General features: G+C 37.0%; 1 protein-coding gene across 16 annotated transcripts in view; it reads right to left on the bottom strand.

Moving 5' to 3' along the window:
- CREM (cAMP responsive element modulator) overlaps window positions 1-19043 on the bottom strand; it is a 68973-nt gene that overhangs the window by 49153 nt on the left and 777 nt on the right. For 14 of the 16 annotated variants that reach the window (XM_032837864.1, XM_032837855.1, XM_032837858.1 and 11 more), the window contains exons 2-3: window positions 10861-10957; window positions 2188-2311 (exon numbers count right to left, since the gene is read on the bottom strand). In XM_032837864.1, the coding sequence (XP_032693755.1) occupies window positions 2188-2311; window positions 10861-10904 (168 nt within the window). In that variant the 5' untranslated portion in view covers window positions 10905-10957. Of the gene's footprint in view, window positions 1-2187; window positions 2312-10856; window positions 10958-18144; window positions 18166-19043 lie in introns of those variants that run through there. The other 2 variants (XM_032837854.1, XM_032837859.1) reach the window with 2 other exon arrangements.

The raw sequence follows: 19043 nt of genomic DNA, 5'->3' as shown, positions 1-19043 counted from the left end.
ATTTAATAAATACCAACATTTGAATAGTTGAGATTTTTAAAGAAGAAAGCATTATAAATGCAAACCACAGGTTTTTTTCCTAGATCTGATTCAGCCTTCTCATGTCTCTCTCTCTCCTTCCACTTTCACTGTCCTTCACTTTGCCACACTCCTGTCCTCACCCCTTTGTTTCACAGACTCATCTTTCTCTATTATTTCACAGAAAAATTTCTTGAAGAATCTATACTTCCAATTTCTACCTCCTCTCCCTCTTACTTCTTCTCCTAGCTATGAAAACCTAGTTTCTATTCACTGGACTCCTATTCAATTCCAAACGCTCATAAATCAAAGGTTATTTTTCAAACTTCATATTACTGGAACTCTTTAGTAATTTCTGACTGACGCTCACAGAGCTGGTTGTGACCCAGGCTAAACGTCCTCAGGATTGCAAATTATCATTTTTAAACAATGGAGATGTATTGTTTTGACTGTGCAGGCTCAGAGGAGGGAGAGAAGGCTATGTGAGGGTCAGTGAGCCAGCCCCTAAAGGGAGGAAAGTGGAGGCAAAAGTAAGATTTGCTTTCAACTACCACTTCAGCAAAGAAGGACAGAATTAAAGATCAGGAATTATAGTGATAAAAACTCTAGAAGATGGCAAATTTATGAAAAAAGATATGTGTATTGTATTCTTTTCGTAAGACCCTAAGACTAAAAGACATATACCCAAAATCTCTGGATGTTAAGATTATGGGTAGTTTTTATTTTCTTCTTTATAATAATATATATTTTGTTAATTTTCTACAATGAACATACATTTTTTTAATAAGAAAAAGGCTGCTCCCCTCACCCCTTTAAATAGCAAAAGGTCTGCATGCCTGTATTCTAGGGTAACAAAGAAGGGTGTTGCCAGGGAGATGCAGCTCCACAGAATACTTGTGAGAAAACCCCCAGGGAGCTCTTACGAGGAAAGAAAAGCAGGCTGGGTGTTTGGGGCCAGTCTTGGGAAAGAAGAGACCTCATAGGAACCTGTCTGGCCTGAGACAACCCAGGAAGTACCTGGTATTTCCCCTGGACCTCCAGTCAGCCATATGGGTCCTCTCTCTCCTCCCTTCAAGATACTGTGAAAATCTCACGACTGCACTGTATCCCACACTACGGTGACTCCACACAAAAGGTGTCTCCACAACTGGCTGGTTGACTTCCAAACCAACCCCCACATAGTCCACACAAATATTAGTGTTCTAAACACAGGGAACACTGTGCTTCAAGAATATTTAGAATCCAGGACACTCTACACTCTCAAATGTATACAACCTCTGTTTACATTTACCAGCTCAACTTCCCAGCCCAGATGTTAGGCTCCAGTTAGCCCCTCTACCCATAGTTTCTGGACAGTCTGGCTTTGTGCCTCTGCACACTCTCTTCCCTGGCCTAGAATATGCTTCCCTATCCTTGTCCACGTCGTAAACTCCTATTGATCCTTTATATCTAGCTCAAAAGCAAATCCTCCATAAAGTACTCCTGGTCACCTGGCTCCTCCCTCCTAACATTTTATAGCACTTCTTATACTGTTGGAGCTATCATTCAAGTACCTGTCTTCCCTACTAAACCATGAGATATTTAAGACCAAAAACTACATTTCTCCATGTATCTAAATAGTGCTGAGAGCCAGTAGGTACTCAAAAAATACGTGACAAACTAAATAAAAGAATGTGTTTGCTTTTACTACATATTTTTATAAATATCTCAGAAATAAGTTTTAAGAGCTGAAAATCAGGCACTAACTCATACTGGTGGTCTCTAAATGAAACCAATTCAAAGACCTAACTAAAAAGGAAGTAAAGCTCAAACCAAATATATACTAGGCAAATGTAAGATTTCTGTAGTATTTCCAGTTGAGAAGTTAAAACTATACCAAATTGGAATTACCAACCTTCTGAAACAGTAATTTGAGGGTTACATATGTGGGCAGGGTTTTGTTTTTCCATTTGCATAGCAGTGGTGGTGGAGGGAGCACTGAAAAGTGTCCGTTACGAGGCAAAGTAACTCAAATACACATTGTCTCTTTGAAATCAAATCAGTAAGAATGGCTGATAACCAGGAAACAGGGTAAACTTAAGATCAACTTCAAGAAAACAGAATCTGCACATACTTATTTGCACAGTTTCACTTTCATCAGTGCCTGCCTATTGCCTACAATAAATTTACCTGAGCTAAAGTAGGGATTGAATTTTGACCAGTCTGGGTCTGCGTATGAGCAGATTCACTCTCAGCCACAGAATCTGTTACACTTCCATCCTGCTGAGATTCAATTGTTTCCATGGTCATTTGTCTGAAAAAACAATAAAAAAGGAAGAAGTATTAAGGCCCTATCAGAAAGATTTCTCTGCTTTTACTTAGCTTTCTGATATTCATTTCTGTCATCAATTGTACCACCTTATTTTTCAAGAAATGGGTTCAGTGGTAGAGGTCTAAGTCTCCAAACTAACTCTGCTCACAGGATATGAACATTACCATTGCAGGAAGCACTGTAAAATGTTTTATGGGAATTAACTTATTACAAAAAATGTTAATCTTATAATAAAGTCTCCTTGATAATTATTTTAAGCCCTCCAGTATAAATGAGTGAAAAAAGCAGACTTTCTATTTTACCTTAAGTATAAATATTCTATGACTCTCATGAAGGCCTAAGGTACCTGCTTCATAATATATAGTATCAGAGAATTTCCCCACAGTCTAAATTAAATGCATTATAATATAAAGATGTGCCTAGCTTTGACAGCACTAACCAGTTTCTGATAAACAAGCCTCTCAAACGGAATCATGCAGAGCTGACTACATGTCCTACAGCTTCCCATTTCATTAAAGAGAAGAATCTAGGGGTACCTGGGTGGCTCAGTGGGTTAAAGCCTCTGCCTTCGGCTCAGGTCATGATCCCAGGGTCCTGGGATCAAGCCCCACATCGGGCTCTCTGCTCAGCGGGGAGCCTGCTTCCTCCTCTCTCTCTCTCTGCCTGCCTCTCTGCCTACTTGTGATCTCTGTCTGTCAAATAAATAAATAAAATCTTAAAAAAAAAAGAGAGAGAGAAGAATCTAATTTTTCCAGAAGAACTTTCGACATAATTTTGTCTATGATAATCAATTTAACAATTTTTATTTCCATATAGACGATAAACCACTATGATAAATTTTATCCTGCTAGAAGAAATACAAACCACAAACAAAATAAACAAAATCAAATATTGAAAACTTACAGGAACTATTCTCTGTTACACATCTTTTCAACTGTCAATGATACAATGTGTTTCTCACTTTAGTAGTCTAATTATATAGCCAAAAAGTATGCAAGCTACTCAGAACTTTGAATTAAAATATCCAAATCCTTTTTCCAGATTTAGTTACCAGATTCTGCACTCTTTGATCCATCTTGCACTTTACTATCTTCTTTTGCATTTCAATAGTCATTACCTGAATCCAAGCCTTCCATTCTCAAACCCATCTATACTGCTTTTAAGTTATTCCTCACTACTGAAAAACATCAAAACTTCTAACTAAACATGACAATTTAGAGCAACTATAAAAGACAAAAATCCGGTCTACTATGAAAAAATGTCTTTCCGTTACTATTCCCCAGTTCCTTTAACTCTTATTTTCTAGAACAGCCTAGGCAAGTAAAGATCACCTGCATAAACTGCCAGTTCTTCTGGCTCTATGTTTGCTTATGTGAACAGTTCCCAAAGAGAATACATCAGAACATTTAGTTCTACAGGATATGATAAAAATGAGATTGGGGGAAGCACTTAGTGAAAAAGTTCTATATGTCCTGGTTAAAAGGTTTTCTTTGCCGCAGAACTTCTCTAAAGCCTAAATGTGCTAACGTGCCTTCAGAAGGTGGAAGGTGCAGATCCAATAGGCCGCATTTTCCAAAAGCATCTGACCACCAAAAACTCTTTTCCACAAGGCATGTCCTAAAGGTAGTGTTCTGAAAACAACTTGAGAAATGTCTTATGCTATGTCTTACACCTTTTAAAGAACTTGAATCTCAACTCAAACACTATATGCTAGAAGACCTTCCTCACTAAACCATTCATTTTAGAAACATTTACTTAGCGCCATCTACATGACTGGCTCCCAAAACACAAAAGTGGGTAAAATGCAGCCCTTGCCCTGAAGGAATTTATTCATTAATTGGTCCTTGGACAACCTCTATCAGAAGTAACTAACTACTTATTGGGGAAGTAGAGGAGCAGATTCCTAGGCTCAACCCCAAATCTACAGAATCAAACTTTCTGGGGCATCTAATTTTTTTTACATCTAAGAGATTCTAATGCATATTAAAATTTAGGAAAGAGGCGCCTGGGTGGCTCAGTGGGTTGGGCCGCTGCCTTCAGCTCGGGTCATGATCTCAGGGTCCTGGGATCGAGCCCCGCATCGGGCTCTCTGCTCATCGGGGAGCCTGCCTCCTCCTCTCTCTCTGCCTGCCTCTCTGCCTGCTTGTGATCTCTCTCTGTCAAATAAATGAATAAAATCTTAAAAAAAAAAAAATTTAGGAAAAACTTAGCTTACTGGTAAATTCTATCAGGTAGACTCATAAGGAACACATGTAAAGTCACTTTTTAAATTGTGTAAAGGATGTTATGCACAACATACTCTGGGAAACATAGGAAGCAATGATTATATCTGCCTGAGAATAGGGCCATATAAACATATACTGAACAATGAGAAGAATTTCACCAGGTAGAAGAGGAAAAGAGAACTATGAGAGGAAGGAAAGTACAGAGTATGGTTGGGAAATGGAATAACAGATTGTAGTAGATAACCTAGGTGGCCAGGGAGCCTGTTTAGATTCAGTGAGGAGGAGGCAAAATAGGACTGGTAGAAGTGGGGCTAGAAAGGTCAGATGGAACCAGAGAGAGAATACTTTTTAAAACTCTAGAGAGAGGGCACCGGGGTGGTTCAGTTGGTTGGGCATCTGACTCTTGGTTTTAGCTCTGATCATGATCTCAGGGTCCTGCGATCGAGCCCTACATCTTCAATCTACATACTCCAGCTTCTCCAACCCTATATGTAGATGCTCCCAAGTCTGTACTTGTCTACACTCCCCTCCTATGAGGCATCTCAATCTAGTTTTCAGATGCCTGTCCCTTCCCTTCCATTTCTTCTATTCGAGAGCATCACTACCCACTTAAGCATCGCAGCAACAAGCTACAAGCATGTATGTAAGTTGGTACCGGATTAATGACAAAAACCCACAGAGCTAAGTATCAGCCAAATCAGGATGCCATGAGGTCTGGAAATGGGAAGAAAGGCAGGTATGGAAGGTCAGTGGCCACCCCTATTCATCCTTCCTGCCACATATGGCATCATCTACTATAACCTCTTATCCCAACATTGGACTAAGCTGCCAAGCTGCTACTCCTCATGATTGCTGCTGTCCATTCTAAAGACTACACAACACGCTTGCCCTTCCTGTAAGCCATGACCAAACCTTGATGCCCCCTGACCCATGCCTGAATCACATCCATTAACACCTCACATTCCTACCTCCCCAGTCACTGTCAAAGATGTAGGCTCCTCCTGTACTTCACTATCCCTCTCATAACTAGTACTTCCTTTCCCCCAGTAATTCAGTTGCTTACTCCTAACTCCTATTCTCCTTCCAAGCCCTTGCAACGTGCTATCTGGAACTCCCACCCCTCACCCCATCCTCTTAACAGACAGCAGCTTGTCTTCCCATACCTAATCAGAATTCCCACTACTATTTGTCAGCTGTTCCTCCTCTGTGCCTTTGCAGAAACCCCTGTCTTTTTGAGGTCCAAAGTCATTGGGTGTACCATCCTATATTCACCCACATGATAATCATTTTCCACTCACATCCAGGATGTAAACTGAAGACTTTGGCACTTGAGTTAAAAGATTTCCTCTCCGGAGCACCTGGGTGGCTCAGTCAGTTAAGCATGTGACTCTTGATTTTGGTTCAGGTCATGATCTCGGGGTTGTGAGATTGAGCCTGCATTGGGCTCCATCCTCAGCAGGGAGTCTACTTGAGATTCTCTCCCTATTTCTCTCCTCAAATGGGCAGCAATCTTAGAGTTTCCCTAGTGAACTTACTCTTCCATTCTCTATGACTCTTTCAAAGTTTTCTCCCTCTTCTCAAATCTCCAAGCTTACCTAACTACCCTACACATAGTGTAAGCCTCCTGCTTAGATGAGAACTCCCTCAATTTCCTGCCACCAAATCGGCAAACCCATTTACATCTATACTCACCATTTTACCTTGCCTCCTGCCTCCCCACTCTTCAAGTTCTTTTATCTGTGCTTTGGACCCTCTTCGAGGGAACTATTATCAATTACCTTCCCCCCTCTCCAATGGCTCCTCTTATCAAGATTTAAACAGGTTTAAGTCTCCTCGATCTCAAACACACACACACACACACACACACACACACACACACACACACTTGCTAAACCAGAAGTCTTTTTCTAGCTACTGTCCTGAACCTCTCTTCTTCCTTTCACTGCTAAACTACATTAAAGAATTACCAACATTATATCCATTTCTTTACTCCCACCTATTCCTAGACAACCCTAAACTGGCTTCTGCTTCACTAAACTTCTCTAGTAAAGGTAACCAATCTGTCACTAAGTCTAAGTTCATTTTAAGTCCCATCTGGCTTGATCCCTCAGCAGTATTCAAAACTGTTGGCATCTTCCTTTTTGATGTCATCATATTGCATTTTCTGTTCTCATCCCATTTTCCGACAACTCCTCCACAAGCTCCTTTGCTAATTCTTTCTCTTACTCAATGTCAACCTTCATATTGCATGTCTTCAGGGCTCTGTTTCGTTTTCTCACCTCACTCTCAAATCTCCCTTTGTGTACTGTCATCATTTCACCAACTTCAGGTTTACACTCTCAAATCTAGATCTCTAGCCCAGAGGTTTCTCTTGAATTCGAAAACCATATATTCAAATGCCTATCTATTATCTCCAAATAGGTGTCCTACAGGTACCTCAAACTCAATGAGTCCAAAACTAATCTCTTCCTCCTCCACAAATGTGTTTCTGCTCTGAGATTCTTAACCTCAGGAAATGCAGCTCTGGCATCTATCAAGTGACAACCTGGGTGTTACCTCTAACACCCTCTCCCATTCATTCCCTACAGCCTCATTACCAAGTGGGATGACTCTTCCTACTGAAGAACAAGTTAGTCCCCTTCTTTACCACTACTCAATCTCCCTATTCCAATCCATACTAACAGTTCTCTTTCTCAAGTTTACACTTCTGCTTAAAACACTTCTCTGCTCAAAACTCTTCAGTAGCCCTATATTGACCATAGGATAAAATTCAAACGTCTTACAATAATAATAACCACAACAACCATTTGTTGGTGCTTACCATGTGGTAAAAGCCTACTGGCTTTAATCCTTAACATCTTTATAAAATCAGGATAGTCAGTTCTTCTTTTAGGGATAATAAAATAGATAATGACAAAGAAACATAAGAGGTTAAGAACTTAATCTTACCACCAATCTGATCTGTTCAGAGTGGCATAGCCAGGTTTTGAACTAAGGTCTTTTTCCAAAGTCCATATTCTCAATTACCAAACCAAACTGCCATTCAATCTCTTTCACGACGTGACCCCATTTTACTTTTATGGCCTCATTTCCAGCCACTCCATTCTTCCCATATTCTGCATTCTGGCCTCCTCATAAGCCATTTCTTTCAAATACACATCCTATTTCCCTAGTTCTAATCTTTTATATCTGTTCTTCTCTCTTCCTGAACTGCCCTTCACCTCTTCTTTGTCCAACAGGCAAATTCCTACCAGTTTTTCAAGGCCTGGCTGAAGGACACCATCTTTCAAAAGCCTATTCTAATAGCCTTGGGCAGAATTATTCTGTTCTGAGTTCCCAAAGCATTTTATGTAGTACTTCCATTATAACACTTGTCTAGCATATAACACATTTATTCACAAAGTACCAACACTAGTATAAGCAACTCCGGGACAGAGATTACATCTTATATTTCAATGTATTCCCAGTGCCTAGTACAGAATCTACCATAATTGTTAAATAAACCAACTGATCAACTATTAGGGAAGACTATGCAACTGTCAGATGTCACTAAAATGATAAAAAATAAGGTTTAGAGAGACTGATTTTCTATAAGGCACATAATAGATAGCAGACAGTGAATAAGAGGTCTTGTGAACTCCAGGGTTCCTTCCAGAGCCAGTGTCCCAAGTATTCCAATTTTGACAGCATTTTACAATAAAGATGCGTTTTTGAGTATGCTGCAACTATTGTTACAATCTTCATCCAGATATGCTTTATCTTTTCACAAGAGGATGTAGGGACTTTAATTTTATACCATTTGTATTCTTTTAGCATGCCTAGTATAGTGACCAATACATGTCACTTAATAAAAGTTTGATACTAAAATCAATTTATTTGAGGGGCAGTGAAGCACACAAACTCTTGATCTCAGGCTCTGGAGTGTGAGTCCCATGTTGGGTGCAGAGATTACTTAAAAAAAAAGGAAGAAGAAGAATATTTTTTAAAAATAACAAATAAAATAAAATCAATGTATTTGAAGGTAAAAATCATCTACAGAAAAGTAAAGCCAGTGCTATCTATTTAAAATATATACCCTATCATTTTCAAGCCTGTTTATTCTACTGATCAATATCCAACTGCTCTCTAGTACAACCTCCTAAACCCACTAAAAACCAGCCCTAGGGCACGACTCAGAGAAGAAGATTCAACTAAGAATTAAATGTTCAACATGGGTCAATCACTATACTAGGCATTTTCAAACAGTATTTCAGCGGGACATATACTACCCAGAACTCAGGGTATATGATATGCATATAACACTAACACCTGTAAATCAGCCTCAGTCCAGATAGAATTCATTTATAAAGTATAAGAGGAAAATCCATTATAATCCTTCATTGTTCACTATATATCTTATAGTTAAAATTGAAGAGATGTATTCAAGAATATGTTCCCCCAAATCTCACTTTCTTTTTTTTTTTTAAGATTTTATTTATTTATTTGACAGAGAGAGATCACAAGCAGACAGAGAAGCAGGCAGAGAGAGAGAGGGAAGCAGGCTCCCTGCTGAGCAAAGAGCCTGATGCGGGACTCGATCCCAGGACCCTGAGATCATGACCTGAGCTGAAGGCAGAGGCTTAACCCACTGAGCCACCCAGGCACCTCAAATCTCACTTTCTATATCAAATGTTAAGCCTAATTGTACTGAAGTTAGTTATTGATAAATTGAACAATATTTTAATCTTAAACAATAACCCTTATTAGAAAGACCAATAAGTAATCACAAGTTATAAAATATTTAAAAATACATAAAAGATGAAGCAATAAAAGAAAAACAAAAACAAAAAGTCCATTAAGTACTATAAACTAACAGCAAGCAAAGGACTGGCAAATACTTGGTTCCACAATTCTGAAAAACAGATAGATTGCTAAAATGGGCATATTCAAACTTATAAATGATTAATATAGTAGCAATATTCTTTTCTTATGAAGGTTAAATATTTCTTCTGAAATCTTCTTTATATATATATTTAGCAAACCATCTTCTTCTTTGATAGAAAAATAAATATTATCCCAATACGTTCTAAATATATTAGGATTCATTTTAATAAATGTTGAGATAGCTATGTTTTAAAATAACAGGATCCATCCATTAGCACAATTTTCAAAGACTAAGTTAAACTACTTTTAGAAGGGTAGAACTATATTCGTTTGCTTACTCCGTTATTTTCTAGAACTTTAGTAAAATGTCTACATAATACTGCAAATAACTCCTCCAAACACTTGTACAACAGTACCATACTATTTATGCAGTACAACACAACAGGTAGACAATCTATTATATATCTTCAAGAAATAAATACAAAGGTATATTCATAAAATTATATTCACAATTATAGAAATACTGAGACAACTAATGACCAAAGTTATTTAGGCATCCCTATGTGTCAATATCAAATAAGATATAGAACTAGAAGAAAAAATTAGAAGAAAACAGAAAAACATTTTAAAGGATTGCTATCACTGGTACCTAGGAAAGTGTTCTTAAAAGGCAGGAGAAAACAAATAGAAAAGGAAATACAGACCAAATCTATCTAAATGAAAGTAAGACAAAGGCTGTTTCCTAATTATAATTAAAATGTTCATTTAACTAACAAACTTCTAAAATCTTAGTTGTATCCTATTTGCAAAGATAAACTACACTGCAAAGCAACTATATTTGCCCTTGTAAAACTTTAAAAATAGAATCCAGCTGAGAAAGGAAAAAATATTAGTTGTTTCTATTCTTTATTTATAAATAGTTTTACCAAAAAAGTCACAGAAAATTTATTTTCTTTTTAAAGCTAGATCCAACTGACAAACCAGAATGTCTCTGAAAGCCACAAGAAAACCTGAAAAGTTCTATCTGGATTTTTGTAAAAAAATTGATAAAACTGTTCTATTTTATATTAGGAACAAGCATAGCTTAAAGGCAAGGAAGGAAGAGAACTAAAACTCTGTCCACATCCTTATGTATGGTCTCCTTTCTAAATGAAAAGACCAGCAGGAAACACAAGCTAAATGTAAATGCCCACTTCTCCCCTCCATTGCCTCACACGTACAGGGTAGAAAATGAACACTTCAGATGAATGGCTGACCACTCTGGATGGTACATTATATCATACAGAGTACATTATATCATATTTTCTTAGTATCATATATATACATACACACATTTATATACATTCATGGATACATGTCTACATATATATACATCATTCACTTATCTATTAGTTTAACTCTCTAAGCAGAACTTTCAAAAGAACAGAAGATATACCCACCTACCTTAGATTTGTCTTAATATATTTTTTCCTGCCACATTTGCTCATTATTAAGACATCTGTAATCAATGCTTTGTTCCTTCTCTGTTTTCTTCTTTGTCCTGCAGTAAAAAATTGAATTGGGAGATCATAAATTTCATTAAAAAAAAAAAAAAAAAAAAAACCTCAAAATAAATAAATAAATAAAATAAAAACTACATCAGAAGAATACCCCCCAGAATACCCTAATTTCTATAAAACTGAAAAAACAGACTTGAAAGCTGGAAACTCTGTATTTTTTTCAAAATTATTTCCTTGCAATGTTCTTATCATCTACGAAAAAAATTCAAAAAACGTAAATCATGTGCTATTTATCAGGTTATTTCCTACTGAAGAGAAAGCAGTGCTGTCTGAATCATTTAATATACACTACATATAGCTCACAATATCAGCTCCATTTTAAAAATAACAATCACTTAATAAATGAGTGAATTTATCATTTCTTTTATCATTTTCTTAAACTTCGTTCCACTGCAACAAATTTGTCAACCACTTTTTATTTACCTTAAATTCAAAACTGGCTTTTGTCAGAGAATTTTAACTCCAAACAAAATATTAACAGTTTCTTTAAAATCTCCTCCAACAGTCTATAGTACACTTAAAAAGCTGTTTTAGACACTCTAGTAATTAAACCCCATTTTTCACTAAGATTTTTTAAAAGTATATATTTGACAAGCTGAAGCAAGTAAAATTGGCAAAGAAAAAAGAAAAAGAAACTGAAGCCCTTAATTTACTGTAGATGTGGAAAGGACAAATGTGTGCAGCCCTAAGTGTCTTCTATGGTATCTGCCAGCAATGCTGGTGCTTAGCCACAGACATACTGCTTTCAGGATTCCCTCCTAAGTGGCCCCTCTAAAACGGTGTCATACCATCCTAGTCATTTTAAAACTGAGCCAGCAGGTTTGCCTAGGACAATGATTATAGCTACTGTCAGTACCCTCCATCCTCCAGCATAGGAATAACAGGAGATGGTAGGACATTTGAACCAGGCTACCTACAATATGAACAAAAAGGATGGTGACATTCCTTTGGATCAAACCTTATTCTGTTATATTCTTTTGGTGTTTTACATTGGGACATCTAATCTTCCATAAACATTGCATAGCCTAGAGGGCAGGGACCAGCATAGACAAGACAGATAACAAAATGTCCCCACTCTGCAGGAGATTGCAATTTAATGAGAGAGATATTTAAACAAAGAGCACTGACTATATTATTTGAATAATAGTGATCATGGCACCACATAAAAAGAGAAGTTAACTGCTAATTTCTATATTTCTCTTGGAAATACCTTTTTTTTGTTTAGTTTTTGAATGAGTAATACATTCTTATGGTGCAGAATTTAAAAAGCAGCAAAAGGTATTCACTGAAGTGCAGGAACAGCTACCTACTTGCTCTTCCCAGAGGCAATCAGCATTGAAGAAAGTACCAGCTTCCAGCCACCACAGCCACAAGATGTCAAAAGGGAAAATGACTAGTCTCATGCCAGAATGATGACCATCAGACAAAACGGATTCTGACTGAAGGCTTATCAAAGCATGATTTCATCCCAACTACTCTCTTAAGAAGTCATCATGACTGATTGCCTGCTTGCAAAATCTAAAAAAATGCTTTCTAGTCCAATCTTCCTTATATCCCTACAGCATTTCCCAATTCCCAAATTTTCTGCTGCTCTTTGGAACACCATGCTCACTTTTCTTCCAAATTACCCAGTCCTTTGTCTTCAGTCTTCTTTGCCTGCTCTTTAAAGATTTTTATTTATTTATTTTTTTATTTGACAGAGATCACAAGTAGGGCAGAGAGGCAGGCAGAGAGAGGAGGAAGCAGGCTCCCCGCCAAGCAGAGGGCCCGATGTGGGGCTCAATGTGGGGCTTGATCCCAGGACCCTGAGATCATGACCTGAGCTGAAGGCAGAGGCTTAACCCACTGAGCCACCCAGGCGCCCCCCTTTGCCTGCTCTTTAAAGGCTGGTATTCCCAGGCTTCCTGTCACAAAAGTCTCCCCCCACACAGGCTCCCTAGACTACTTCATCCTCACTCAGTCTCAGTTCTCATCTGCAGTCTAGACTTCTCTCTCCTGAGCTCCCGCCCACATGCATCTGCCCATTGGTTTGCTCACAGAACCTCAAGCCCCAAATGTTCAAATCTAACCTCAATGCCCTCACTCTGCATCTCTCCTCTTGCTGTACTCTTCTCCCAGTGAGTGACATCAACACTGACTCAGCCACCCCATCTGGGAGTTCTCCTCTCCTTTCATTACCTACTTCCCATGTCCTCAATTTCTGAGGAGGCAGACTGGTTTATTGGTAGCAATAGTGTGTGGTATAAAAACACTGGCACTGGAAGCTGATCTCGGTGTCACCCTGCTCTGAGTTCTATGGTTTATTGGCTATATGACCTCAGATAATTATAAAATTTTCCAAGCATTCTTTCCTGTCAAATGGAGATCTTTTTGTGAGGATAAAATGTAATAATAAACATAAAATGTCTAACTGTGTTTGGAATATAAGCAAGGACCACTACCTAACTCAGCATCAATAATTTTATCTCATATCTCTCGACTCTGTTGGAGCAGTCTCTCCATCATTTCTGACACTGCTTTTGTTCTGAAACTGATTATTTGACATGATTAAAGCAATAACTACCTCTCCATAAAGCAATTTGTCTCTCCCTGTAATAACCTCACCTCACTCAAACCTCTCTCTCAAACCCTCTTAATCTACTCCACTAGACCACAATACTCTATTCAAAAATGCAAATCCAAACACATTATTTATTTCCTTATTCAAAATCTTCCAATAGACCCCTTGCTTTAATAAATAGTCAAAGTTCTGAGCATTATAGTTTGAGGTACTTTGTAGAGGCTTAATAAAGTTTGTTGTAAAAGTCTTCAATTTTAAGATATACCAATCCTTTCCATTAATTTTCCAGGTTCAAAATTACCTTGTGTGGATTTGTAAAAGCAGGAGACCCAATTTTACTAAAGTATAAACTGTGCATACTTTGAAAAACTTGGCTGCTTTTTATATTACTGATCTCATCTCAAATCTGCTTTTACTATTCTAGAACATGCTACTCTTTGGTAGACAAGGATTGACTTAGGGTCCCCCACTTCCACATACACAAACACCTGAATGGTTAAGAACTCAAATGTCCTAATATGTTCTCATACTGAGATTATATATTTAGCCTAAAACATACCCCTTCAATTCATCATTTCACAACACAGCCTAAGGTTAGAATTTTTAAGCTGATCTCCTTATGCCTAAAATCACAAAGGTTACTGATGTAAGGTCTTGGATACTACCAATTTTCTATAAAAATATATTTTTAAGTCCTATCTGCTAAGGAAACCTTTTAGAGTACAAAGGCATATCTTAGTTTATTATAGGCAAATAAGAGCTTATACTAAGAGAGAAAAAGGAGTTCAAAATTCTTTTGCCTATTGTGAATTTCTGTGTTGTATATGGAGAAAAGCCATTTATCCTACTGGTAAAAATTTTCTATCATATATTAATTAGGTTTGATTGCCAAAATCACATCTGGCATTCACCTCATTCTTCATCTGTGTGTTGCTCTAGTCACCCTCTGGCATACAGATTCAATTAATTTCATTGCTATCAAGTATCCCTTAATATAAAGCTCTCTATAACAGGTATTTAAAATACATTGATTAGGAGTGCCTGGGTGGCTCAGTTGGTTAAGTGTCTGCCTTTGGCTCAGGTCATGATCAGCAGAGAGCCTGCTTCTCCCTCTCCCTGCCACTCCCCTGCTTGTTCTCTGACAAATAAGTAAATAAAATCTTTTAAAAAAAAAAAAAAAAAAAAGGATCAAACTTCTTCGGAAACATTACCAGAATATAAAAGCTTACCTAGCCAACTTCCTTCTCCCCAACCAACTCTCTGTATGAACCAATGCTCTCCATTTCTTCTATAAAACCTATAGCACACCTAATGCCAGAGTCACTCTCTAGTGTACCCAAGCACTTCTGTTTCTAACAGCTGTGGTGGATGCCTAGCAAGAGTTAGCCATATTTATCACCTAACTTGATTATGCCAACTATACTTACTGTTGTAATTTTGGAATTCTGTTAAATAGCATGTTAAATTGTTAAATAGATTTAAAAGATTAAAAAAGAGCTGCTTCTGTGAAAACTAAGTAGACTGCTTTGGAAAGACAATAAAAGGCTGCTTTTTAAAAAATTCTGGCTTTGGGGCTAGATATTACAGTTGGAAAGACCTATAAAATTGGAGAAATGACAAATATGTAGAGTTCTTTACAAAGACACTTGCAAAACAACCTAAGTTCTTGCTCTACTTTCAAGATCCGAAAAATGGAAATTGTAAATTATGCATTGAGATAGTTTTTGCAGGAAGGGGGAGAAACAAAAAACAAAAAACACAACCAAAAAAAAATCCCACATTGCAATTAGAATAGTCAAAATAAAAAGGAAAAAATGTGGAATAAAAGGGGATACACCTCTAATGGAAACAGGAAGAGAGAGAGAGACCACAGAAAAGTCTATTTCTCTGGTTCCAGGATGAAGCAAGGTTTTAGTTCCTTCGGAAAATAGGAGATCTTCATAGGTTAATCATGATTTAAATAGCAATAGCGAGTAAGGTTTGAAAGATAAGGGAAGAAGAACATGAAGTGCATATACAGCTGGTTCATTTCAATCCCATCGATTAAAAACTTGGGAGAAGGCAGGGCTGGGTAGAAGAGAGAAGTAATTACAAAGAGCCAAATACCTCAAGTTGGCAGGGATAAGCCTATCTTACTACATGCATTTAGATTAAAGAGATGAGTACAGGAGAAACAAAGTGGGAGAGCAGTGACAGGAAATTACACCACTTTTCAAGTTTTGTAATCATTGTGAAACAAGGTTAGAATAACTTTCAAATAACATTCTTTATTTACACTTTTGTGTAAAAACAGAAGTAGCAATACTTATAAATAATTGAGACACTTGCAAGTGATGTCTTTAAAATTTTAAACATGAATCATAGAGAGAATCAGGTGGCTTTCTAATACAGATTCAAGGCCACTCCAATTTAATTGCTGCAGATACCTATTATTTAAGAAATCTTAAGTTTTTATAAAGTCACTAAAGGTTTAACTATTTCAGCATCCCTTTCTCAATTAATTCCCCACCTGGCACCTGTTTTTGGCTATTTCACAGTCAATGAACAACAAAATTGGCTAGTAAGGAGGAAATGAAAACTAAAATTCAAACAATCATGGCCTATCTCCACTTCTCCAAATACCACCGTCTCCACCACCACCACTTCATGGGAGGAAACAAAATTTAAAATCTTCTGTGAGTTATTTGCTTGACTGGAGTCATTGCTGGATTCTCCTGTTCAATATTGTATTTCACTACTGCACTTTAAGTACATTTCAAAGTACTTATCTACACAAAGTACAACTCTAGTGACTATTAACCAGTAATCTGGAAAAGAGTAGATAAGACACTTGAATTAAGTAATGTTCAGAGAAATAAATTTCAACGTTATGATACTTACCTAGATTGGTCCTCTTTTGTGTATATGAACAAAGCTGCTACTTAGTTCTAAGTCCAGAAACATGCTTAAATAGGTTAATGTTAACACCTCCATCAATTTTAAAAGGAGTGAAAGCATCCCAACTGTCTATATACAGTATCATAGGTCTTTATGCATGATTCAGTTTCTCTAATACCTGAGCTAGAGGCTTTTATAATATCAATGCTAGAATATAAACTCCACTTTAAAACATTTCAAAGCAAAAAAATCATTTCTGCTCTAACAATGGAAATGAACAAAACTGAATGACATGAGTTAGGACGGTCTAATTTTAAGTCCACTGTGTTAAAAAAAAATTCAAGAAGATAACTTAGAAAAAACTGTTTTTGGGAAATTCTCAAATTATCAGAATCACACAAGCTCCATTAGGATTTCACATGACTTTGACATTTAACAGGTCTTTCTGACTGTTCAGAAAATACGAGCAAAGATGCTTCCCACTTGGGGACAACTGGGTACTTCAAAAGAGCCTCACAAAAGGGCTGCTAGTAAGGTTTTCTATAAGGCAAGTATCCTCCCTTACCAGTGAGACAGTTATTCCAAGAGGCTTTAAGCAAAACTCCCACATAACTTTCTAGCCTATGTTCTTCCTCAAAACTGTTTTATATACCCCTTGGCAACAATTTCCTCTAACACTCCTGAGAAAGCCAATCAAAAGATGTGCAAGATTAAAAAAAAAAAAAGTGCAAGATAGATATTGTACTTTTTAAACTTTGCTGTAAACGGAATTATATCAATAAGACTCAAGTTGTCTTCATTAGTAGTATCAAGATAAAATCCCACTAGTGTTATCCTTAAGTTTTCCTCTTCATTCCCCCTATTCTCTACTGGATATCCTAAAGCATCAGAAAAAGAAAACCCATGAGTGAAAGGATTTACTCTTATAGTGTATTCTTAATTATACAGTTCTCATGGTACAAAGTATTTTTAAAAAAACCTTAAATATTCTTTAAAAGGAAATTAACAAAATGATTTAAAATGTTTATTTCTACCTGTATGTAATGGATAAAAAACATTTCCCCTGAAATTTTTATTTTTATGATCTGCATTGATAACATTAAAATTGCATTCAATGTACTATAACTCTTCTCAAAGCTGATTTTTACATACAGAATCCACTAGTTCAATAAAGTTGAAATACTTAACAGAATTTAAAGACATTTCGGGCTTATTTTCCTAATGACCAATGTTGACCGCATGTCAAAATATCAGTTGTTCAGTTTTACTTTTAAAAGTCTATCTAAATGGAACGGGACATTTGAGCACTTTCCAATGGACTACTACGTCAACAATAAACCTGGCTCAATTTTCTGGCCCAATATTAACTTACAGAGAATATCAAGTTAGGGAAAACAGATCATAAATATATGTACGTACTGGTCAAGTTTCAATCTGGATTTCTTATGTGTGTTAATAACCTGAAACTCTTCCCTACTCTTCATGGAATTCTAAAAAGGATTTTACATTTTAATCCTGCAATAACCTGCCTCAGTAGCAAACTAAAGTCGTCTATGGAGTCTGGAGTTTCTTGAACTCATCCGTAGAAGCAAATTTCATTAACCTTCCAGGGCAAAGCAAAAACAAAGACTGAAGAGCTCCTCTGTGTTTACACATTCAATAAAAATTTATTCATATATTCTTACAAGATATGTACACAAAACATCAGTGTAATTACAACTTCACACTCACCAAAATGATTCCAGGTTGACCAGCAAGTCACTGGGAAAGCATCTGCTTACACTGATCTATTTACAGATTTATACCAAAAATGTTTGTGTAATTATCAACACTTAATATGACAATGCTTTAAGTGTTCTACTCATTCAGGATCAAACCCACTTAAATATCTTTCTAAAAGCTGTATCCGGATCAGTAAGCAGTTGTTTATACATTATTTTTTTTAGTACCTAGCTCTTATTAGCCAAACCATTATTTGCAATTTAACATCCTTGGGAGGAAAAAGTTCAAAGAAAAGAAAAAAGTTCAAATTTAAAAATTATGAAGGGAAAGCAGCTTACTATCCCAACATAGGACCAAAACTAGGAGAAAAACGTGGTACCCAAAGGAAAAAAAAAAGAGAGAGAACATGAATTATTAATATAATCTATTACAATTTTCATACCGGACCTCTATCGTGCACCGAGGTTTCTGTTTATTTAAAGGGAAGGTGGCTACAGTCTCATCAGCCCGCCAAATCAGGCCTGAAAGGAAGAAATTTTAGGAAGTTACGGAGCTAAGAGGTACTGTTAAAAGGGGCTGTTTTAGTCAGACCTTCAGGCTGATCCTGTAAGCCAAAACTGCTGAAAATTTGATCGTAAGCTGACAGCTGCTTTCCTGAGCGCTGTACACTGAAGGTCTCAGCGATTTTAAAGTTAGGGGGACCTGGTATTCGTGCAATAGGATAAAGAACTATGTTGAATAATTTATCTACTTCCTGTCCAGCATGTTCTGGGAACCTTGCTAGGTGCCTTCTAAAAAGGCACAAATCAAAGGTAAAGAATAAGAGAAACTGCCATTTCTATCAGCTGTCAGGGTTCTGATCCTTCTTCGCGGCTATTATAAAAGTCTCCGCACTATTTCATCAGCTC

Source organism: Lontra canadensis, unplaced genomic scaffold (assembly GCF_010015895.1).
Source record: "Lontra canadensis isolate GAN:19392208 unplaced genomic scaffold, GSC_riverotter_1.0 scaffold100, whole genome shotgun sequence".
NCBI lineage: Eukaryota > Metazoa > Chordata > Mammalia > Carnivora > Mustelidae > Lontra > Lontra canadensis.
Note: the sequence above shows the minus strand (reverse complement) of the source record. Positions and strands in the feature narration are given on the sequence as shown.